At 42.5% G+C, this 23,767-nt stretch overlaps 2 protein-coding genes across 7 annotated transcripts in view; one reads left to right on the forward strand and one right to left on the reverse strand.

The window, feature by feature from the left end:
- Positions 1-1,010: 1,010 nt before the first annotated feature.
- ING2 (inhibitor of growth family member 2) lies at positions 1,011-5,496 on the forward strand. Of its 3 annotated transcripts, none has more exons than XM_082237809.1 (2): positions 1,011-1,399; positions 3,565-5,496. In XM_082237809.1, exons 1-2 carry the CDS (start codon positions 1,147-1,149, stop codon positions 4,233-4,235), a joined length of 924 nt encoding a protein of 307 aa, XP_082093935.1. In that variant the 5' UTR covers positions 1,011-1,146; the 3' UTR covers positions 4,236-5,496. The 3 variants fall into 3 exon arrangements, with proteins under 3 accessions (XP_082093935.1, XP_082093936.1, XP_082093937.1); XM_082237810.1 differs by lacking the exon at positions 1,011-1,399 and adding an exon at positions 1,748-1,917; XM_082237811.1 differs by lacking the exon at positions 1,011-1,399 and adding an exon at positions 1,749-2,002.
- Positions 5,497-6,714: 1,218 nt separating this feature from the next.
- LOC309540740 (uncharacterized protein) overlaps positions 6,715-23,767 on the reverse strand; it is a gene marked incomplete at its 5' end in the record, with an annotated part of 45,813 nt that continues 28,760 nt past the window's right edge. For 3 of the 4 annotated variants that reach the window (XM_082237808.1, XM_082237807.1, XM_082237806.1), the window contains 14 exons: positions 7,004-8,822; positions 9,241-9,362; positions 11,536-11,630; positions 12,095-12,301; positions 13,534-13,688; positions 14,241-14,401; positions 16,325-16,455; positions 16,623-16,824; positions 17,374-17,542; positions 17,902-18,149; positions 19,223-19,351; positions 20,784-20,917; positions 21,421-21,752; positions 23,428-23,556. In XM_082237808.1, the coding sequence (XP_082093934.1) occupies positions 8,584-8,822; positions 9,241-9,362; positions 11,536-11,630; positions 12,095-12,301; positions 13,534-13,688; positions 14,241-14,401; positions 16,325-16,455; positions 16,623-16,824; positions 17,374-17,542; positions 17,902-18,149; positions 19,223-19,351; positions 20,784-20,917; positions 21,421-21,752; positions 23,428-23,556 (2,453 nt within the window). In that variant the 3' untranslated portion in view covers positions 7,004-8,583. The other variant, XM_082237805.1, reaches the window with a different exon arrangement.

The raw sequence follows: 23,767 nt of genomic DNA on the forward strand, positions 1-23,767 counted from the left end.
AGCTGGACCATAAAGAAGGCTGATCGCTGAAGAATTAATGCTTTTGAATTATGGTGCTGGAGCAGACTCTTGAGAGTCCCATGGACTGCAATAAGATCAAACATATCCATTCTGAAGGAAATCAGCCCTGAGTGCTCACTGGAAGGACAGGTCGTGAAGCTGACACTCCAATACTTTGGCCACCTCATGAGAAGAGAAGACTCCCTGAAAAAGACCCTGATGTTGGGAAAGATTGAGGGCACAAGGAGAAGGGGACGACAGAGGACGAGATGGTTGGACAGTGTTCTCGAAGCTACAAACATGAGTCTGACCAAACTGCAGGAGGCAGTGGAAGACAGGAGTGCCTGGCGTGCTCGGTCCATGGGGTCACAAAGAGTCGGACACGACTAAACAACAACAACGTTTGGGAGCTATTGGCAAAGTGGTCCTGAAGCAGAACATTCTATCCCACCCCCAAGCCCCACGTGGGCGCTCCAGTGTCACTTCTCCTCCTCTCCTCCCCCGCGCCAACTCCCTTTTGTTCCCCCAGCCCTTCTCTCCTCCCTTCCACGCGCCGCTGTCAACAGATTCAGACACAAGTGAAATGGGGAGGTGGGGTGGGAGCGTTCGGTTTCTCCTACTTCATTTCCGTCCCTCTCGGCAGCGGATTGGCTGGAAGAAAAAAAGTAGGCGGGTTCTGATAAAGAGTGTGTGTGACAGAGAGAGGGAGAGACTGGTCGTTCCGTTGAGACCAGGCACCGGCAGGAAGGGAAGGAGGGGAAAGCGTAATTTGCATGGAGCGGTGTCTCTTTAAGTTGAGACCCCGCCCTTCGTTTTCCGCGTTGGCCTCCTTGACGTTCCATCCGTCCGGACCAATCGCGTCGGGTGTGAGGGGAAGGCGGGAGAATGCGAACCGGCCGCTCCTTATAAGGACAAGGCCTCGCGCATGCGTGCTCCGCGGTACAAAAAAAAAGCGAGGAGAAGGGGGGGGCGCGGAAGGGAAAAAGAGGCGGGGAGTTCCAAGTGAGGGAGGAGGTTTTCTTTCGCCTCGGCTGCCCGCGCCGATTAACAGAAGCGGCCGGAGGGGCTTCCTTCCCCTCCCCCTCCCCGTCGCTCGAGGGCCCCGGGTCCGCCGAGGGGGAAGCGGGGTCGCTGTCACGTCGCGTAATGATGTTGGGGTCGCCGGGGCAACAGCCTGGGGGGGCGGGGTCTGGGGCGGCGGCGGCTGCCGGTTCTGCCGCCACTGCAGCCGGCGGGGCCGGCGGCGGAGTGTCCGGCTTCCCGTGCAGCGGCGGCGGCGGCGTGTCGGAGAGGATCCTGGCGCGCTACGTGCAGGACTACCTGGAGTGCGTCGAGTCGCTGCCGCTGGACATGCAGAGGCTGGCCTCGCTCCTGCGCGAGATGGACACGCGCTGCCGGGGTGAGCGGGCGGGGGAAGAAAGAGCGGGGAGGAGGGGGCGATGGCGGCGGAGGCAACGGCGCTGCTCCCACCCCCCCCCTCCAGTCTAACCGCCCTTGCTTTGAAAGGAGGAGGGGCGTCCACGCCTCACCAGGCGCCCGCAGGGGGAGGAAAATGGCCCCGCTCCGCCAGCCCCCCCCCTCCGCCTTGGCCCTCGGGACGAACTTGAGGGGGTGGGCACTGAGGAATGACCCCGGCACTGGACCACCCGCTGCCGCCGCCCTCGTTTCGGTCCGCGCACACCCTGTGACGCGAGCTGGGAGGGGGCGGCGGACGACTGGGCATGCCCTCGGTCACCCTTTTTTTTTTTTAAGTCCAAGTTCACGAGGGAAGGAGGTTCAGTAGCAGGACCCGTGTGACGCCTCCGTGGTGGTGGTGGGGGGTCTCCGGTGGGATGCATCGCCCGAAAAGTTCCGAGATGCGAACTTCGAAATTGTTTTCGTTTTTCGCTTGGTTGCACAGGGAGACGTCTCTGCAAAGTTGAGTTGTTGTTGTTTCAAATGCAGTGCAGCGATCACCCACGCATGCACGCACCTGCACAGTTGCACACCACCCGGTTCCCAGGTAGGGCTGACAGGGCTAGATTTAGCTAGGTTTTGGGGCTATCATTGGTATCAACAGACTATACGTGTGGTAGGTAAAGTGCTTTTTTCTTTTTAGTGTTAGTGGTAGATGGGCGAAGAGCATATATTCAAGGCCATTTACTACTATTTGTTCCACTTGCAACCAAGGGATTCCCCCCCCCCATCTTTTTACATGGTTTTAGTCTGCTTTTATGACCAAAATACAAATTGAACGGGTAGTAACAGCTCCAGGCAAGTGAAGCAAACAAGATTTCTGCACTGCAGGGGGTTGGACTAGGTGATACTCTTGGTCCCTTCCAACTCTACAATTCTATGATGTTGTGGTCTCTTGTGTATGATGTTAGAATGCGGATGGAGGTGTTTGGGGAATGGTGTATTTTCCTCAATATAATTTTTTCTCCACCTTCCCTGCAAAACAGAGCTGGGAAACCTGTTTTGTTGTGTTTTTTTTAGCCTGAGGGTCACATTCTTTTGTAGGTAACCTTCCAGGGGGCACACAGTGAGTAGGGCCAGAGGCACAAGTAGGTAAAGCAGTGGGCATGACTCTTGCCTTTGCACAGCAGGCTACATTCTAGCCATACAGAATCTGTATGTTTTACACAAGCATTTCTCTAGTCGCCATCCATGCAAGCAAAGAGGCATTGCCATAGTTCTAGAATGCATTCCCACTAGGCAAAAGCAGAGCAAGGCTGATGAAGAGTGTGGCCTGGGGAGAGGTTTGAAAGGCCACATTTGGGCTTTAGACCTGAGATTCCCCACCTCTTGTAAATTGACAGAAATAGTAATTTTCAGTACTTAACATGTGAAAAAATGCAGCTTGCCATTTCAAGGTAGGATGTTGGGAGAGGAAAGAACTAGAAAAAACAAACCTGCTTTCCCCCCTCCCCTATGAAACACCAGATTTAATTATGTCACTTTATAATGCTGACATGCTAAATGACACATTGGCCTCTAGATGCTTTTTAAAAACTTCCTTGTATTTTGGAAGAGGCCTTGGACAGATTTGTTTTTGCATCTTAATGTGTTACTATCCTTTGAAAAGGGACGCAGGTGGCGCTGTGGGTAAAACCTCAGTGCCTAGGACTTGCCGATCATCAGGTCGGCGGTTCGAATCCCCGCAGTGGGGTGCACTCCCGTCGCTCAGTCCCAGCGCCTGCCAACCTAGCAGTTCGAAAGCACCCTCGGGTGCAAGTAGATAAATAGGGACCGCTTACTAGCGGGAAGGTAAACGGCGTTTCCGTGTGCTGCGCTGGCTCGCCAGATGCAGCTTGTCACGCTGGCCACGTGACCCGGAAGTGTCTGCGAACAGCGCTGGCCCCCGGCCTCTTAAGTGAGATGGGCGCACAACCCTAGAGTCGGACACGACTGGCCCATACGGGCAGGGGTACCTTTACCTTATCCTTTGAAAGTATATGCTTTATTACATAGCCTCAGATATGTACTATTCACATTTTTAGTAAAAGATTAGCATTTGTCAACTTGAAAGGAGTGACTTGAAGGATTCTAGTTCATAACACACTTATTCTGACTTCTTTTTAACAGAAGCGTTAAAAGAAATCGACGAAGTCTATGAAAAATACAAGAGTGAAGATGATCCTGCTCAGAAAAAGCGTTTGCAGCAGCATCTTCAGCGAGCCCTGATCAACAGTCAAGAGCTTGGTGATGAGAAAATCCAAATAGTCACTCAGATGCTTGAGTTGGTAGAGAACAGAGCCCGGCAAATAGAGTCCCAGTCTCAGTGTTTCCAAGATCTGTCAGATACAGAGAAGCCCACCGAAAAGTCAAAAGTGGACCCTTGCCTACCAGAAAGATCTTCACGAAGACCACGTCGACAGCGCACCAGCGAAAGCCGTGATATATGCCATATAGCAAATGGAATTGATGAATATGATGACCAGCCCCCTAAAGAAAAGAGATCCAAATCTGCTAAGAAAAAGAAACGCTCTAAAGCTAAACAAGAAAGGGAAGCTTCACCAGTAGATTTTGCAGTAGACCCTAATGAACCAACTTACTGTCTCTGTGACCAAGTGTCTTACGGGGAAATGATAGGGTGTGACAATGAACTATGTCCCATTGAATGGTTTCATTTTTCATGTGTTGGACTCACTTACAAACCGAAGGGGAAATGGTATTGTCCTAAGTGCAGAGGAGACAATGAGAAGACTATGGATAAATGTACAGACAAATCCAAAAAAGATAGAAGATCGAGGTAGTCGATGCTCTGAATACATTGAGAGCTGCGTAGTTTTTATTAAAAACTGTTTAATAGGCAGACCCATATTTTAGAATAATGCATAAAACTATGCAATATTTTTTACAGTCTGTAGTACTAATGGAGTATTAATAGATGTTAGTACTTTTGTGCTTTTGAATATTCTGCACTAAAAAAACCAAATTCTTCGAACAGGGTCACATGGGAGTAGCACAAAGGGGATTCAAGAGTTCTTGGTCCCTCACTCTTTTTAATTGCAGAATTATGGTGATGCCTGATGAGGACGGACTGGAGGGATAATCATGTTAAGACTGGTATTTTAACATCTGTTGCAGTTGTAACTTTAGTCCATTATAGCTCATTCTGCTGAGAACACTTTCGTTCTATGACGCTTTTAGACTTCAGAGTCTTAAAAGATCATATTTAATTGGGGTTAATCTAGTGTTACATTTTAAGTCTTTCGGGGTGAAAAGCCAACATTCTTCTTTATTGCTTCCCTTGTAATTTCTGTATATGTCACTATGTTAATCTTGTGGTGATGAGGTTAGAAGCCTTTTTAGGGACGGTATATTAAACAATAAAATACGATGGCTAGAAGAGTTCTACTCAGCATTACAAAGACAGTCCTGAACTGAGGCTATTTGATTTTCCCATTCTGTTCCTTTCCATCTTTTAACTCATGTTGTGCCATCTTGCCACTGACTTCTTGGATGATGGCAGGAACATACAATCATGTTGAAAAGTTTACAGGTACAATGGATGCGTAAGTACTATAATATCTATAAGTCTTTGGACAAGTTATAAGAGTTTGCCTGGACTAGTATGTTAAATGGCTTTCGTGCTTTCTAGGCTCTTGGAGCTGAGGAAAGTTCAGTAGTAGTAAAAAGCAACTGCCCTCCTATAGAAGAGGGATACAATAGATGTAGATGTAGACAAAAGGAACCGTGTTCCTCAAAAGCGTAGTGCTTTTTGTAAAACCTTATACATAAGGAACCAGGACTTATTTTTGGAGCAGACAGTAATTGAAGGTGTTCCAAAACTAGATATTATTTCTTTAACCGAGTTCTACATGCCAAATTTGATGACAAACAGCTGTAATCTCTGTCTAGCTGTCTAACATACTACTATCGGTTTTTCTAAACAAGGCTTTTTTCCCTCTAGCATTTGAGAGGGATCTATTTGCATTTCACAGAGGTTATAACGTGCATGTGAGGCAATAGCAATGTGAATGAAATGGAATAAACAGCCCGATAATAAATTCACATATCTTCAAACTCTTGTTTCCGCAACAACAAACTGAAACATTTCTGTGGCAGTTAAAGTTTTTGTGGTTTAACTGATCTTTGAAAAAGTTCTGGATACTTTCACACACAAAAAAAAGTTATCACGAGCTCTGACCAGATACTTCACTTAAGGTGGACATTTTTTGTTTTGTAAGGGTGAGTAGCGGCATCTCTGGGACCTTATATATTACCTAGTTTAACTGGGAACTGCTGTTATTGCTAGGTGTCGGGTTTTATCAGCTGAATCGTTACTTCTGTATTCCACAGAGGAATGGGACACTTGTTTCAACTGATTCTGAAACACTGTCTCCCAATTTCATGGGGCAACATTGATTGTGAACTATCTCCCAGGGGAAGAGAAAGTCTTCTTCCATAAATAATATGTCTTCTGTTCAGGGTTTTTGGGAAAAACAAAATGCAAGTTCAGATATATGTATTTATTTTGGATGTCTAGTTGCTTCTCCCCAGTGTCCTGAACAAAATAATGCAACGAGTAGGAAAATTTAAGTCCCAAGGTACTAGCATGTTGTTGAAAATCTAAGAAAGAGGACATATTTTGAACAGTGACTTGATCCCAGCTGATTGAAGGAGACTGGGAACTGGTTTTGGATTTATTCGCTCCTGTGTGCTTAACACCATATTCAACACCTTCCACTGATTGTAAAACTACTTGTGCATTTCAGATCTGTTTCTAGGCATGATAATTCTGCAACCAGGTAATGGTGTGCATTAAATATCTGCACTATTCCTAAACAGGGAATGCCCAGACTAGTGTCTGCAATTCCTGTGTCTCCTCTGCTTCCAATTGACAACCTGACTCTTAGCCCTATCTTAGCAAAATGATAATGTTTCCCATTTTTAAGAAACTGTCATTGCTATGAACTTCTAATGATTTTAAAATAAGTTTGCTTGCTGTTGTTTGACAATCTCCCTCTTGGTTCTAAATTTTGTAAGCCTGGGCACATGCAAATAAGAACTGTGCCACTGAAGTGTATCAATTACTTGGATCTAATATTTTGCATGCTATGTTTTATGAATAAAAACCATTTTGGTTGTAAAAATGGAACAGAACATTTTTATATTGCCCCCTTTTTCAGTAATGCACACAGAGGCTGGGATCCAAAGAAACATATACGTGTATAATAAATGTTTTTGTGCATGTGGAAAGAAGTCCGTTTTCCCTTTCACACTGCATTCTCCATTTGCCTCACAAAATGTCACTCCAGCGGTACCTTGACATAGGGTGGAGTGAGAATGAAAGTCCCCAGTACATGTCTGGAACACCCCACATAGCTCTTTAGCTCCTAGGTTTTGTAATATTCTTTTATTTGTAGCTGACAAATGGTATTGAAATAAAGCTATAAAAGTAATAGAGCTCTGATGAAAACCATCATAACAGGTATGAATGCTGAGATTCCTTCTGACTTGCTTGGCTTCTATGCTTGAGTGAGACAAGTAGTATTCTTCCCTTTGAGTGTCCCTAAATTTAGCAGCATATAATGACAGGAAAGAGGGAAGTGGGAACAGTAAGCAATAAACGTAATTTCATAATTGAAGGCATTCGATGCTGTATCATGTTGCACTTACCTCTTAAAACTGCATCTCAGAATAAATAGGGCATTGATGAAACAGGACATCTGAATGAATTCCTAAACAGGATGATTTTTTTTATCTCTGCCGGCTTGATGTTAAACTTCAAGTCAAGCCAATCTAGCATGTTCAGAAAGGTGGGATCCCCACTCCTCTCTGCTACATCACAACAAAATGAAGTTGATCGGCTGATTCAAAATGAGCTGGTAGCATATGCTATCAGAAATTGTTGTACCAATGCTTCCTTATAAACTGATGTTCTTCCACACAAAGCTGACCTAAGTACAGTATGTGCCAAAGAGAGATGGTTGAGGCTAGTGTTTGTCAATGCCTATATGTAAGGAATAAGCTGTGCCAACCCAATCACACAAAAGCCAAACAGGGATGAGAACAAACACAGCCCTGTTTAAAACCATACTTTGAGATATTCAGATGGAGCAAAATCAGCAGGACCCAACTAAATTAGTTAACAGAATTCCTCATTGTTAGTAGCACTAAGACAAATGTATTACTCTAGCTTATTTTAGCTTTAGATTAGTATGGTATCAAATGCATATTCATAATGCAATAGCCATTACCCAGTATCATCCAAATGTTTGCTATCATTTTAATTTACCAGTAAATTTCACAATAGTATATCAATATTTCAATTGAAACATTCTGATTATATCTTTTACAAAATCACTGGAATCCATTATCACTGTCATAACAATTCTTAAAGTTGATAGATAACCCCTTTCCTACCTTTATGAAACCTAATCAAACACATGAGCTTCACCATGTGTGTAGTGTATATGTATCCCAATTACTTTTTCCTGCTCCTAAAAAAAGGGAGACCCCCTTCCTTCTACGTATTCTGTTAAAAATTTCCGACATTTAGGGCACAAAATATCTTCTATATCGGTCTTGAGACCACATATATTGTTGGGCTGCAACTCTCACCAAACCTCAGCCAGCTTAGCCAATGGTCAGGGATGATGTGAGTTTTGGTCCAGCGACATTGGGAGCTCAAGGCTAAATAAAGCTGCTCTATATAACCCAACACAAATGGAACTAGTGACTTGGGTGTTTTATCCCTGATAATCTCTGTTTGGATCCTTAGACAATGCAAACAATATAAGTTCTCACTGATGCAGAAGGCCAAGAAACATCTGCCAATAGCAAACTAAAAGTAGGTATTTTTGTTTGGGCAAGATTATAAACAAAGTTACAGAGTAGGTAAAAGGTAAAGGACCCTGGGGTAAAAGGTAAAGGCGACTATGGGGTGCGGCACTCATCTCGCTTAGAGTAGACCCATTAAAATCAACACAAGCTCATTGATTTCCTTGGGTCTACTCTGGGTGATGATCCAACATTACAGAAACTCAAAAGTATTTTGTACCAGTTCTCTAAAATCAGTGGATATCTTGTAATATACTCTCTTTAAAAAAATTCAATTGTGAATGCTAGCTTCTTACTTGGTTAAAATTTTGGCTTTTAAGTAACTTCAGGTTCTTCTTCACTGCTTGAGGATTCCTCTCCAAACAAATCTTTTCCTGTTGAACTTGCAGCTGTGTTGGTGCTCAGCATTTTCAAAGTAATGAGAGTAGAGTTGTCACTCAAACCTAAAAGAACTGTGTTTCTATCAAACGCAACTGTCATGCAGGAGATTTTGCTGTCTGGTGTAAAGACTGATATAACTGTGCCACTTTCCAAATCCCAGATACTGACTTCACCTAGTGGGAAAAAATACGCATAACATCACATTATGTCCTGCTAAGGCACAGCATTGTGAATTCTCCCTCCTTTTCCATCAATCATAATAGCAACCCATTCATGTTGGTTAAATCTATGGATGCAGAATAGAAATCAATATTTCTTTCTGGTTTTCCCCTTGTTCAAAGGGTTAGAGTAGCTGAAAAGTTAAAAATCATGCCAACATTGAAAGGATTTCCCCTTTTTCATTTATAAAGTACCCGTTTCAGAGACGTCTTTTACCTTTGCTTTGCCATTAAATGTTTAAACTAACCGTTGTAAGCAAATAAAGCAAACCGTGGGAGAAAATTGCCTTGAGTTGATTCCCAGCTTAATGTAACAAAAATATTCTAGCCCTCCTGCCTCCAACAGCCTCCACAAAATAAATCTGTCACAAACCTGCAAGCAGAACAGCCTTTGCTCCATCTAATATGTGTAGTTTGCTGCACACAGTTAGATGAAGACCTTCGTAACCTTGAATTAGCTTGTGCTTATGTTTAAATGGATCCCAGATCTTTATCCTAGAAATCACAAAAAAGAGATCAGTTCTGTAGTACGGAGAGTGACAGACAGGGCAGTAAATATTTGTAAGTAAACGGTGAGCAAATGTTGGTGTTTTTTTAAAAAAGTGTTGAGTTCACATTTTCTTCAGCTTGCCCTACCCTGCAGTTTATTGAATGTTTGTAAATTGGGACATCTTGAATACTGGACAACATATTCTAATATGTGGGACATAATGTTCAACAGTCCAGATGCAGATTAGATATTCTTTCACTAAAGACTAGAGTGGTACCTCGGGTTAAGTACGGTACTTAATTCGTTCCAGAGGTCTGTTCTTAACCTGAAACTATTCTTAACCTAAAGCACCACTTTAGCTAATGGGGCCTCCTGCTGCCGCCGCACTGCTGGAGCACAATTTCTGTTCTCATCCTGAAGCAAAGTTCTTAACCCAAGGTACTATTTCTGGGTTAGCGGAGTCTGTAACCTGAAGCGTATGTAATCCGAGGTACCACTGTACCACTGTACTTAAAAGGTACCTGCCCAACTGTACCACTGTACCACTGTACTTAAAAGGTACCTGCCCAAAGTAGTTCCAACCCTTACAGAAGGGATGAGGGACCTTGGGCTGAATAAATGTTTCCAATCCATTACGTATAGCTGTGGATCACTTCTTCGTGGCCTCTTTGCTTCTTTCATTGCACCATTTTAAATTTCTGTACAAAAGTATTTGGAACCTAAGCATCTCTGCTCCAGGAAAAGCACCAGACAGTGGAAGCTTGGTTCCAGAACGCCTCTGATGTTGTAGGTTTTGGCTCTCGAACGCCGAAAACACGGAAGCAAATGTTTCTGTTTTTGAACACTTTTCAGAACCCAAACATGTGATGTGGTTTCTCTGAGTGCAAGAAGCTCTTGCAACCAGTGGGAAGCCGCACCTCAGTTTTCGAACGTTTTGGAAGCCGAACAGGCCTTGGGAATGGATTTCATTTGAGAATTGAGGTACCACTGTATAGGTGTTACAATGTCATCTCACTATTTAGCTACCCAAACTTACACAAAGTCATGCCAAGTAATGAAACCTGGCAAACAATTGTCCGGAAGTTTAGCTAGTTAACAGCTGTGCACTGAATGCTGGACAGTCAAGCCTTTCTTGAGCATGTAAATTAAATATATCTAGTCTCTAATACAATTTCTGATGAGATGTAGATACAAAGGATATACTAAAATTTTAGAAAACAAATAGGATTGGAACCAGGGTTAGTCATGCTTGGAACAGTAGAACCATTGGTATTTCTTCTCAAAATGAATAGTGGTCTATAAATTATTTTAATAATATTTTCCCAGTGGTACACACTTAAACTTTGGTGATAAGGGCTGTATGTGACAGGCCCTGTATGTTCACAGGGAAGCTCCGCCTTGTGTTCAGACAACAAGTGGAAAGCAGGAGAATTTCAATAGTCTGTGAAGCACAATGGGCCTATCTAGGAGGAAGACAACTTGAATTGGGAAGTTGTAATCCTTTGTACCTGCCCAAAGTAGTTTCCAATCTTTATGAAAAAATTCCTGTGTTACTAAATCAAGCCTAGTGTCTCAGTAGATACAGTGGTACCTCAGGTTACATATGCTTCAGGTTACAGACTCCGCTAACACAGAAATAGTGCTTCAGGTTAAGAATTTTGCTTCAGGATGAGAACAGAAATCAGGCTCCGGCGGTGCGGCGGCAGCAGGAGGCTCCATTAGCTAAAGTGGTGCTTCAGGTTAAGAACAGCTTCAGGTTATGAACGGACCTCTGGAACAAATTAAGTACTTAACCCAATGTACCACTGTACTAGTAATTATATGGAATAATAGAATTGTAGAGTTGCAATGGACCCCAAGGGTCATCTAGTCAATATACTATTGATGTCTGAAGAAGGGCTATGTGGTACTTGCAATCTCTTCCACCAGGAGGGAGAGAGGTGAATCCAATGAAAAATAGGCCTCTGTGTGCTTAAAGTTTGCTTCATGTAAAAAGGCTTGTCTGTGTGGGCCATGAGGTTTTGCTTCCAAAAGCCTGAAATCAAAACCTGTTACAGTTGTGCCCAGTTGTGACACTCTTGCCAAACTGTTCCAGAAAACAATTAAGAACTGAGTGATTTAAGGGGGGGCGGGACCTATTGTAGGAAAAAAACTACTAAACTTTGGCATTTTGCTTACCTGTTTTCCACCATCACTCCAAAAATTATCCTACTAGCATCAGCAGCAATGGCTGTACAGCAGACATTTGGCTCATTTTTTAGTCTTTTCCTAACCTGCATTTTTAGGGGAGAGATAATCCATTTTAAATACATTGGTTATGTGCTTACTTAGCACTTCCTAATGTGTAGCACTGCCCTTTCTCCCTTTAGGTGGCAGGCTGGAGTAGTGTTCCAGTACATTGATGATGTTCTACTCTGCAGCTTTGGAAGAATGAGGTGTGAAGATATAATGAAGAGCCAGCTGCATCAGTAAACAGAGAGCAGGAGTTGCAGGTCTAGCTTTGGGACAGGAGGGAGGGCAAACCAAGAGGACATCAAGCTCAGAAATTCTAGAACTGGGAATGTTTTCTACCATTAATTTTAAACTGCTATAAGGAGAGCAAAAATCCCTTTAGTTTGCACCCCATTTGTGAGGAAGCTGTGGCTGTTCATTGACCTCTTTTTGGGGGGAGGGGGTACATACTCCACAACTGCAAAGCTGGTTCTCTGCCACCTCAAAAGAATTTCAGAAAACATACCTTCCCCGTGGCTAAATTCCATAGTGTTACATAGCTGACTTTCTCCTTCTCGCTGTAATTGGAGAGCACCAGATAATGGCCGTTATAGGTCAAGGCGGCATTGTGTAAGAAAAGCATGGATTCTCTGCTCTCAAGGGTGTGGAGATGGGACATGCTTTCCAGGCTGAACACTGACAGGTGATGTGCATAGTAGGAACACACAGCAACCTAAGAGAAGATAATGGGATGTGTGGGTTAATTTTTAGATATTGGGCCATAAATACTTGCGTGAAATAAAATGTTGGTGCATCTATCCTCTCTTGCAACTAGCAGTCGTATGAAAGGCCTTTGGTATAAGACAGCTGTGCTTATGAGGAATGGAGGGATGAGTTATACAGTGGTACCTCGGGTTACAGACACCTCAGGTTACAAACACTTCAGGTTACAGACTCCGCTAACCTGGAACTAGTACTTTGGGTTAAGAACTTTACCTCAGGATGAGAACAGAAATTGTGCGGCGGTGGCGTGGTGGCAGTGGGAGGCCCCATTAGCTAAAGTGGTGTCTCAGGCTAAGAACAGTTTAATGTTAAGAACGGACCTCCAGAACGAATTAAGCACATCCCTCCCCTCCCACCTCCGAATCTTATGAAGTATAGTTTGTGTCCGTCCGTCCCCCCCGAGCTACAATTCCCTGGACTCTTAAACTACAATCCCCAGGATTCTTAGTGATTTAAATATACGGCATGCAGGCAGCCAAAGTCCACCCACAGTGGACTCTTGCTGCAGTGCAAGCTTCTTAAAGGCATTCTTCTGCAGGATGGTGAACAAGCCTACAGTGTTTGTTTGCTTTTTGTTCTTCCATTTAATCCATTTGCCATTTCCTTTACATGCATAATTGGAGATGCAAGGGAGGTCCATGCATTCACTTAAAGGTATGTGCATGTTACACACACGCATTGTTCAAGCTATAATATCAATGTGAAAGCAATCATTTAAGAACCTAAAAGGTGGTATACATCATAAAACAAAATTAACAACAAAAATCCTGGGTTGTATCCAATTAAGTCCTACACAGAGCAGTTCCGCTGAAATTAATGGGCCTAAGTTAGTTGAATCCATTCTTTTCAAGGGTCTTCTCTGATAGTATATTCAGTTATGTACAAAAAAGTACAGAATTAGCCGGGCTAGGCACAAGCAGAAATCCCTCCAGGAAATGTTTAATAAATAAAGTTCTTAAGTTATGATGGAATTAAACAATCTCTAGGCTAAAGGACACAGCATCTTAATTCTAACTCATATTTTTTGAGAAACCATAAAATGGCACAAGTTCATTTCTCAAGAAAGTTTACAATCTGGTATGCGTTACAAAAAACAGGATTGTAAGGTACTAAAATAAATGCAAACTATTAGCACATTGGCACAAGATAAACATATGGCGCTTAGGACACATTGCCTCTCACCTTCTCATCTCCACTCAGGAGGAACTGGTCAATGGCATTGCTCTTTTCATTAGCAAGTTGCTGCAGCATTTCCGTCTCCATTTTCGCTGCCTTTTCCTTCCTCCGTCTCTTTCCAGTCATTGTTTCATTTCGCCTTTCCCATGGAAGCTGTAACACTGCCATATAATGCAATGGTGTTGCAAATAACTTTTAAAATTGCGATTTTTAACATATGCGTGGGTGGATTTCAACTGCTGTAAGCCACTTTGTGTGTTCTGGTGATACAAGATCAGGCCACGATCCAAAACACTCCTTCAAGGTCCCCCTAATGGCTGACCTATGCTCTGCTGAATTTTTCATTTTGAGCCAAAGGTCCTTAATGGCTGGCAGGCAGGCAGGCAGGCAGGCAGGCAAGCAAGCAAAGAAACAAACAAATAAATAAATATAAAAAGCAATTTGCTCTGCAGCCATATGTATGTGTGGTGCTTCATGAGGAGCAGCAAATGCAAACACCTCTTGGCTATGCTAAACTTGATAATTTGGAACCTGGCTGTTTTTTTGGTCCTGCCTCACTGCAATAATTATCTAACACAACTGAGAACAAGACCTCTGATAAAAGGTTTTTGAGGCAACTGGGGTGTGGTGGTGGTTGAACAATATATCCAATGTAAGTTTTAATATTTTGTGTAAACTGCAAAGGGAATTAATTAGAATGAAAAGTTTGAAACCTGTTGTTCTGTTAGGCAAGACTCCTTTGCATCGTTTCATGTTTTCCCTGGACAAGGAACGGTTAGGCTTCGCAGCTTGCGATGAAAATTTGTCCTTGTATTCTGGCCTTAATCGATCCTTAATAAATCCAGTTTCCAAGTTCCAGGTAATAAAATGGTCTCTGAAAACAGGAACCAGAAAAGCAAACAGAACTTATGTTATAATAACTTTCTAGAACTTCAAGGTGACCAGTTGATGTAAGATGGGCACAGAAATTGAGTAAAATCTCTGATTCAGTAACAGAGCAATTCAGGAGATAAAGGGTGGGGGGTGAGAATCAAAGACAGACAAACCACCTTTTACTATGTATGTGCTGCTAAGCTCACTCTCTGCTCATCCACCTCATGTCGGAAGCTTGTAAAGAGAGCTAGACTTCAGAAATGAAGCAATTCAGACTGCACTTTATACATGAGCAGGACATTCTATCCCTTCCTGGTTCCATACTGTCATAGATCTAGGGTAGAGTCTGCTAGTGAATGGTAGAAAATTTTAGATAATAGTTGGGATATGAAGGGATAATACAAGCTGCAGAATTGTGCCAGACAAAAAAATCCTGGGTGAGTTTATGCAAATCTTTCTGGCCCTAAGTGCAGAGCCATTGATAAACAATGGGGAGCCAGATACTGGGCCATTAAGGGCCATTGGCAATGCAAAAAGCTATGTTTCCCCCTTTCTCTGAGCAGGAGCCATGACTGACAGCTGCTTTGGACCCAAGCTTGCTGAAGCTATGAGCCGGCCAATGAGTATACTCTTGGGGTATACTGTTCTGCATCCTCTCCATTGAAGACTTTAGTTATAAATATGTGTAAAATAAACCATATTTCTTAAAGATATTAGCCTCCACTGTGCCTTGATTTTCCCAACAGAAAAATAACCCTGGAACCTCCTGGAATCTTTTGCTTTTTAATCTCAGTGTGTTGCTATAAGCATGACTTGGTTGAGTTTGGAAACTTATGAGACAGCCTTGTCCAGTGGTTCCCAATTAAGGGTACACAGACCCCTGGGGTCCGCAGGACACATCCAGTGGGTCCGCGACCCCATCCCTTGCCTTCGCTCCCAACTATTATTTTGTCATTTTTGCATGTTAATGTCACAAATCTTATGGTTTGTTTTAGCGCTGTGTGATTTTTCAATATATTGGGCAAATCAGTTTTGAAACCACACTGCGGTAACGAATTTTGACCCAGCAATATGCAGCAATATATTGCTCCTCGCAGGAGGGAAAGCAGGTCAGCTGATTTCAAGGCACTGCTGATATTGCACAGTGATCTCAGCTGTTAACGCTGCTGATCTGAGCTGCCTTTCCTCACTTTGAGGGAGACCAGGGCAGCCGATTGCAAGGCGCTGCCTTCTCCTCACCTGATGGGGAACAGGGCAGCTGATCACCCTCACTTCAAGGGACCGTGGCACTACCTTCCCTGGCACTGAGGCATAGCAGCTTTTTTCAGTCAGCAGGTAAGCAGTAGCAGCAGCCACAGTGGACTGCATCTTTGCTGGCTGCCACCGCTGGCTGCCCAAATGACAGCAGCTTGATGTATCTCCCATCCCCATCCCATCCCACTCAAACCATGCAGTGGAGGTGACTCTGCTTCCTCTCCTCCCCCCAACCATCTGATCTCCACAGCTGCTCCTTCTTTCATCCCCACACCTGATCTGCACACGCCCCACCCACCTGATTTCCAATTTCAGACATCATGATATATCGGAATATCCCCATATTTCGCTGCTGATATATCATGATTTTGAAGACTAGATATCGCTCCACCCTAGTCTGTTTTTTTCGTATACCTAAAATCGTTTACTTATTTGGGGCTTATTTTGTTCAAAAAAATTGCTTTTCAGAGGTAATTATAAAAATTTTAAAAAGCAGGGAGTCCGTGGCTTGGCTTTTGAAAAATAGGGGGTCCTCAGTAATTAGCTAATTGGGAACCACTGGTCTAGTCAATTCATGTCATACTGATATTAATAGCTGGTGGTGACTATTCCGTTCAATGTGGCAAAAAGAAAACAGCCATATTATCTTCAATAGCTGTAAAGACATTACCTGTTCTCTGAAAGTCCAAGTAGAAGGCCTCCTTCAAGGATCTTATACTCCTTATTTGGGCAGGGAATGATGTAAAGGCCAGTCTGTTTCCTTATGTACTTCTTTTTCAGGAGGTCATAAACTAAAAGAGTCTGGAATGGCATAAAAACAGTTTTCGATAAGGAAATATACGTGCAAATCATTTTCTTAACCATCTCAGCTTTTTCTAACAAGGTTCTTTCTGAACAGCCTCAGCTTTAAATGCCAATCACTAAAAAACAAACAACCAGTATTTACAGGACAGAGGTGCCTTCAATACCTGGAAAATGGGTCTCGGAGGATCTGCAAAAGAGGCCATCCCTTTGTCTGTAAGGACATAAAGTTTCATGTCTCTGACCAGAACTATATCCGTATTCTCTAGCAATCCCCTCTCCACTCTCACAGCATTGTGTTTACACTTTGATTTCATGATGTTCCACACTGTTATGACCCCTGGACTTGTGTTTCTGCACATGGCATACCTTGGGAAATATTGAAATGGATAGTCTTGTTATTGATATACAGCAAAGGTTGTGCAATGTTGTTATTTCTGCGCTGGTAAACAGTGTGGATAGCAATGATGGGAAAGAAATGAAAAGAAGGGTCTCCCTAGAGAAAGGAATTTTCATATCCTCCATGGTACGGTACTTTTCTCTGCTCTTGGTCAGCAGTGCAAAAGAAACCGATATATACAAATTATCTTTGTTTTGCCCATGTCGTCATGTCTCCCCCACCCCCGCAGCCACTTTTTAGCATACAACAGCCCTGCTGATAGTAATGCACATATTTTAGAAGCTGTTCAGCGATCAAGTACCTTAGATGTCTGCTATCACTGAAACACAACAACTCTGTCTTTTGCATTTACAGTAAATCTCTGCATTCTCCCGACTACTTTTGAAAAACTGGCTACTTTCAAAACCTACTTTTGAAAAGTGCATAGCCAGATTTTTTTAAAAAAAATGATGTTTGTCAAGTACAATATTTAAAACAGCATCTAACACAGTCTTAGGAGAGTCGTGGGTCTTTCTTACCTAGGATAGTTCTCCATTGTTAGAATATCACGAATACCATTTGCTTTCTTGGCTTTACTTGCAGTGACTGTCAATGACTGGTCATTGATCTTGGAAGCCAAATTCCAAGATTGAAGATAATTGTCTCCATCACAGAATGTTAAACAGTACCGAAGGTCAGAGCATACACCTACATATTTATCATAATTTAAAAGAACCATTAGTCATAAAATCTCAACATTGCATAATAAAACTCTAATCATGTTACTAGAAAAACATGGGTTGTCTAGACCTATGAAACTCACAGCTGTTTCACTGAGCCACATGCTATAGGTTCCCCACTCGTGGCATATATACTGGCTTCAATATACAGATACACTCTGTATTTAGATTTCCTGATAACCTTATTTGGAGTTATGTGCTGGTGAATGTCCTCACTGAGAATTCCTATAATTTTATATTTCCCCCTTGTTTTCATTGTACAAAAGTGCATGTTTCTCTTGCGGCTTTTTCTATAGAGGTTTTGAACTTCCTATAAAAGTTACTCACCACCAGCTGGGACTGAAGGAAACTTCACCAAGTGCTTGTGGTCTTCAGATTCCAGGTTCCACGACACTATTTCAGTGGTATTGGTGTTTGGGATGGGGCTGAACGCCAGCAGGTGAGAGCCCAAATGATTCACAGCAAAAATGTGAATATAATCATTGCAGCATCCCTTCAGATTGTGAGCATAGGCAAAAGTGTGGACGTTGTAGAGCTCTATATGCACAATCTCACGCTGTTTCATGAAGGGACACCTGTAATGAAAAAGCTAATATGGGTGGGTTGTGTGACATAAGTATTGTGATTTCTGGCTGTCTAAAAAGCAGTAATGAATTAAGAGTGAAGGAAAACTTATGTTCAAGGACAGTAGTGATGTGAAAAGTATGTTAATGTATCTATGAGAAACAGAGAATCCAGGATGGCATTAAGCAAATTATGGTACTTACTTCTCTCACTTCATGTAAAATAGAACCAACAGTTACCTACTCCAAAGAGTCAATAAACTGTATCTTCAATGTTATAAATTAGAAGTGAGAATTAGTAGTGGTAGTACTAATAAAAAAAGTGAATTTTGCAAAGAGGCTGCAATGTGGCAGGTTTCAAACAGAGGTTTTCAAGTTTTGTCCTAATAAGCCTCCTAAAGTTATAAATAAATTCAAGGCTTTGCAAGATTAAGTTAAGAAAGAACTCTGTGGTATTCACATTCATTTCAGGTATAACAGGGGATAAAGGGGACTCCTGGCCATTAGGTCCAGTTGTGGCCAACTCTGGGGTTGCGGCGCTCATCTCACTTTATTGACCAAGGGAGCCGGCGTACATCTTCCGGGTCATGTGGCCAGCATGACTAAGCTGCTTCTGGCGAACCAGAGCAGCGCACGGAAACACTGTTTACCTTCCCACCGGAGCGGTACCTATTTATCTACTTGCACTTTGATGTGCTTTCGAACTGCTAGGTTGGCAGGAGCAGGGACCGAGCAATGGGAGCTCACCCCGTCGTGGGGATTCGAACCGCCAACCTTCTGATCATATAATCAAAGGTAAATATTTTAAAAGGAGAGGCATCATAGGTTCACAAAGGAAATTAGACAGGGTGAGGCTACCCTCACCCTATCACTTTTTTTGGTCAATTGCCCCTGCTTTCTTCATCCTGAGGCTGAAATCCTATACTAATTTGGGAGCAAATCCCATTTAATTCAACAGGGCTTACCTGTGTAGACATATAAAATTTTGATGTGCGGGTGTGAGTGATTTTATACCATATTACTGGAATGGTCAACTGATAGTCAGTTGAAAGAGGGTAGAAAAAGTTGTTCTTTCCAAGTATTACCTGAAGATCACTAGGAAGTATTCCTTGGTTACAGCAACATCCTCAGCAGCTGCCACTGGTTCTTGGCTTTTCAGCTTAGCAACTACTTTCCCCTTTTTGCCACTAAAGACCATGGCTTCACTTCCACTCCTGCAAAAGAGAGGAGAGAGATTTACGGAAGCCACAATGTTACAGAATCAAGACCACATAGGCAATGATCATCCTCAAAGTCACAATTAGTTTACAGTAATACCATGTGAATCTCTAAAAGTGGCAATGTTGATTTACATCCAAATCCACCAAGAAGAAAAGATACAAATAAAACCCTAGTTTCTGAGGCATGCTGCTGTTCTCCTTTTCAGAAATTATTGAAGCCAGGAAACATTAATTTTCTAAAGACATACCTGTTTATCTTTCTCAAGTCTGATTGGGCCTAAAACCAGTGGGTTGTATCCAATGGATGTTCCATTCACGCAAGATCTCCCCCTTGTGCAATGCAACTTCCCCTCCCCTGCACCATTTGTCTCCCCCCCAAAAAAAACCCTGTTCTGCAACCCTCTGGATTTGGGAGGCACATGAAGTGGGAAGAGGGGGGCAGTTCCACCACAAAAGGGATGACTTTGCACAAAAGGGATGACTTTGTCAGCTGCAACCCAGTTTCTCTACTAATGCATTCACAGGAAAATATTTCCCTACAACAGAGATCTTCCTTGTAATAGCCACATATCTATGGCAAAGCATAAGAACTTTAAAAGAGCTTGTTGGATCAGGCCAATAGCCTACCTAGTCCAACATCCTGTTTTCACAGTGGCCAACCAGATGCCTGTGAGAAATTGTATAGCTTAAATGCATAGGAAGATGCACCAGCTTGTGAATATTCTTGCCCCAACTTCTGGGGACATGTTAATTTCTCTTTAGCCCCTGTTTCAGACCATTTAAAAACTACATTCCCCTGTTAAGTAATTAGGAATGTGGAGGGAGACATGTAGTTTGAGACTGAAACATTAAGGCAGCCGTCCCCAGATGTTTAGGCCACAAACTCAGTCAGCATGTCCAATGGTCAGGAATTATAGGAGTTGTAGTCCAAAACTAGATGTGAGGGGTACCAGGTGGAAAGATTGCATGAAGGCATTGTGGTACTGATGGGGAGAAATAGCGAGAATACTATTGTGTTGTAGAATATAGGGCTGGATTCCACGAAGCTGGGGGACTAGCAGAAGCCAGTGCAAGGACTTTGGATAGCGCAACTGAGCTTTCACTCTGCTTTCTTCCCCTAAATTCCCCCCATGCCTTTCCCAAATCCACTCTGGAGAGTTTGGAGAATCTGCTGAACAGTGTGTGAAGAAGGAGAGGGGAGGTTGTTCCATTTAGCAAACAGAAATGCCTTTGTTGCCTGAATTTGTTGCCTATATTTGTGCGATGTTTAGTTCCACCCATATAGAATACATCAAAGTAGTGACTAAACAGTTTTGTAGTTGATCTACAAGGCTTTTCTTTATGAAAGAGTTCTCAAATGCGTAGGGTCTTTCTATAGAGAGGAGTTTACTATTTATTTTAATACAATAAATTACATTCTACTAACCTAAAGGCACAGAGAACATAATCTTTTACTGAATTTTTGGATACCAAAATGGAATTGGTCTTGCAGGTAGGCTCTTCCTCTGTAGAAAGGTATACCTCATGGAGCAACTGACAGGAATGAGCAAGATCAAAAACCTGAAATATAATATAGTATGGAAATGAATTGGTTTGAGATGGCTGCTGACCACTTCGTACCTATGTAAAGCTATGCTGCGTGCCGTTCCTGCTCTCAGTACTGAGCCCAAATTGTAAAATCACCAAGAAAAGTAACTGTAAAAAGTGGTTATGTAAGGCCACTTGGAATACAGTTAAAGGCTTGAATCCTGTATCTCTTTCTTCTGATCCCAGCATCAGTATCAAAATATCTGTTAATGTCTGCTGATCTACGTAAGACCTGATTCAAAGGTTAGTAATCCTTAAGTCTTGTTTGCTTTATTATCAATTACATTTATAGTTTCCCCATATCCAAGACTCACGGGGTGACTAACAGTTCCAAACAACTTAGAGACTTAAATTCAATACAATACCAATGAAATAACAGCACAAAAATCTAGCAAAACACAACCAACCATGTCAGTGCACAGAACATAATTTTACCCACTGTCATAGATGTGATTTTTAAAAAAACAACACCTCACCTTAACCATGTGGCTGCCATTAAAAAACACCAGTAAGAGGTGCCCATTCATTGCAGATGTTAGTATTGGAGTACCAACAAATTCGCCAGTTGCATATACCACTTTTTCCAGGGAAAGATCCCAGATTTTAATGGTGCTTTTGTCAGACACAGCCACCAGTCTGTTCTCCAGACACACTGAAATTGCACTGATATTATTCCCAACTCCATGCAGAGTGAAGACAGCTCTGCCGACCCTCAAATCCCAGAATTTCAGAGTGCCATCACTGGAGACTGTTGCAACAGTGAGTTCTTCCTGGGTTTCTCCAATTGCTACAATTCTGTCCAGGTGACCTATGGATCCATGGGAGTAAAATGTTAGAATTCACTCTGGGGAAAAGCAGCTTCAGTAAAATCAATTAGAATTGTTTACCTTCCTCTGAAACTCAGATAAATGGGTAGCTGTTCATCATCATTTATTAATTTATACCACTTACTTGTCAAAATGGTTCCTTAGCAGTTTAGAAAACTGATTATAAGAAGTTTTTTAAGGCAGAGGCTGGATGGCCAGCTGTCATGGATGCTTTAGTTGAGATTCCTGCATTTCAGGGGGTTGGGCTAGATGACCCTTGAGGTCCCTTCCAACTCTATGATTCTATGATAATTAAAATACACACTAAAACAATTCCATCAAACTATTAAAATAAACATCCAGTTAATACAATAAAGAAACCAATTAAAACAACATAATAATTAAAAAGAGAACATAAACTATATTTAGGGATAATTACCATAATAATTTAAATGTAAGTACATATCACCATGATGGCGGGGGCTGGGGAAGACAGCGCCTAGGTTGATCATCATGCTTGCTTGCTTGGCCTACAGTCCAAGTCCTAACTGTGGACGAGCAATTTCAAGGGCTCTGTTTTCCCTTCTTCTAGATCTTTATTTTTAAATCTGACTTGGACTGGACAGACCTTCAAATAGAAGACATCCTTCAAACAGAGGACTGCCCTCTGTAGAATAGGACACATGACCACCCTACCCATTATCAAGCCCAGAATATGTCTCATGCCACCTGAGTACAATATCATGAAACATGATATTACTTAGCATTGTATTGCAGCGACATAGAATAAAATGACACCTGCAATTGACAGCAACTGGAGTGCCTATTTAAAAATAACAGCAATGTTTACAGCCCCCGCCCCAGTGTATATTAGGAGTTTGATCCGTTTTCAGAAATGCTTAAGTGTCTCAGTAGAGATTGTAGGTGGGATTCAACACATTTGTTATGTCAGCACAAGGACTTTGGGCTGCACATACTGGAACTTCCCCTCCCTCTCTGCACAAATGTAGATATAGCTGTATTGCTTCTGGCCCAGTCACAAAGCTTGCCATGCTAACAAAAATATTTTTAAGAAAACTAAGTGCCAATGACCAGGGGCAGTCTGCTCATCAGGAAAAGTGAGGCTCAGGCAACAGATGCTGCAAGGCAGGGAGCAGCGGGAAGGTTTTGGAGTGTGTGTGTGTGTGTGTGTGTGTGTGTGCGCGCGCGCCCTGTGTCCTCTATGCCTGCATGCTGTCCTCAGGGGTGGTGGACAATGTTGTCCCATTGCCAGCACTGACATGAGATCCAGCTGCTAGTCACTTCCTAAATGGGGATGGGCACCATCTTGTATTTTGCCTCAGGCAGCAAAATGTCAGCAAACAGGCAGAGCGGCCAAAACACAAGTTATAAGAAACAATGTGATTATTTTCTCTCTCTATCCAAACCATAAAGAAAGGTCTGATTGCTTTTCTAGTGGTGTGGAAGGGACTGAATGGTAAGAATTATAGATGCAACGCTAAAATGATATACATAGGGAATAGACATCAAGCAAAAGTTGCTAGAAACTTCGTAACTTCTTTAGCAAAATCTTGCAAAATCTTTAGCAAAATCTTGCAAAGGGCTTAGAGGGCTTAGAACTTCAGCACTGATTCGCCATTAAAAGGTTTCTAAAAGATTAATATTATTCTCCCTTACCTCTCAAAAGGTCGCAAAGAAGTCTACCAGGTTCTATGAGGCAGGCTGTTGAAGGTAGAAGAACAGGAATAGAAGATTTCTGACACTGGGACAAAAGAGCTGGCAGATAGGGATATTTTTTGGGATCACCTGAACCAACACAAAATAATATATGTTAGTCATTCAACGAGCTGGTTTTAAAACTGTAATAAATATGACATGGGAAATTTTTTTTACCCTGGTTTTTTACCCTGAATTCTGCATTATTTCAAATGTTTTAAAATGCATGTTTCCATCCCTACGGGTGGAGAACCTCAGGCCAAGGGGCGGAATAGGGGGCCTCTTTCTCTCTGACCCTCAG

Source organism: Podarcis vaucheri (assembly GCF_965113315.1).
Source record: "Podarcis vaucheri genome assembly, chromosome: 9".
Lineage (NCBI taxonomy): Eukaryota > Metazoa > Chordata > Lepidosauria > Squamata > Lacertidae > Podarcis > Podarcis vaucheri.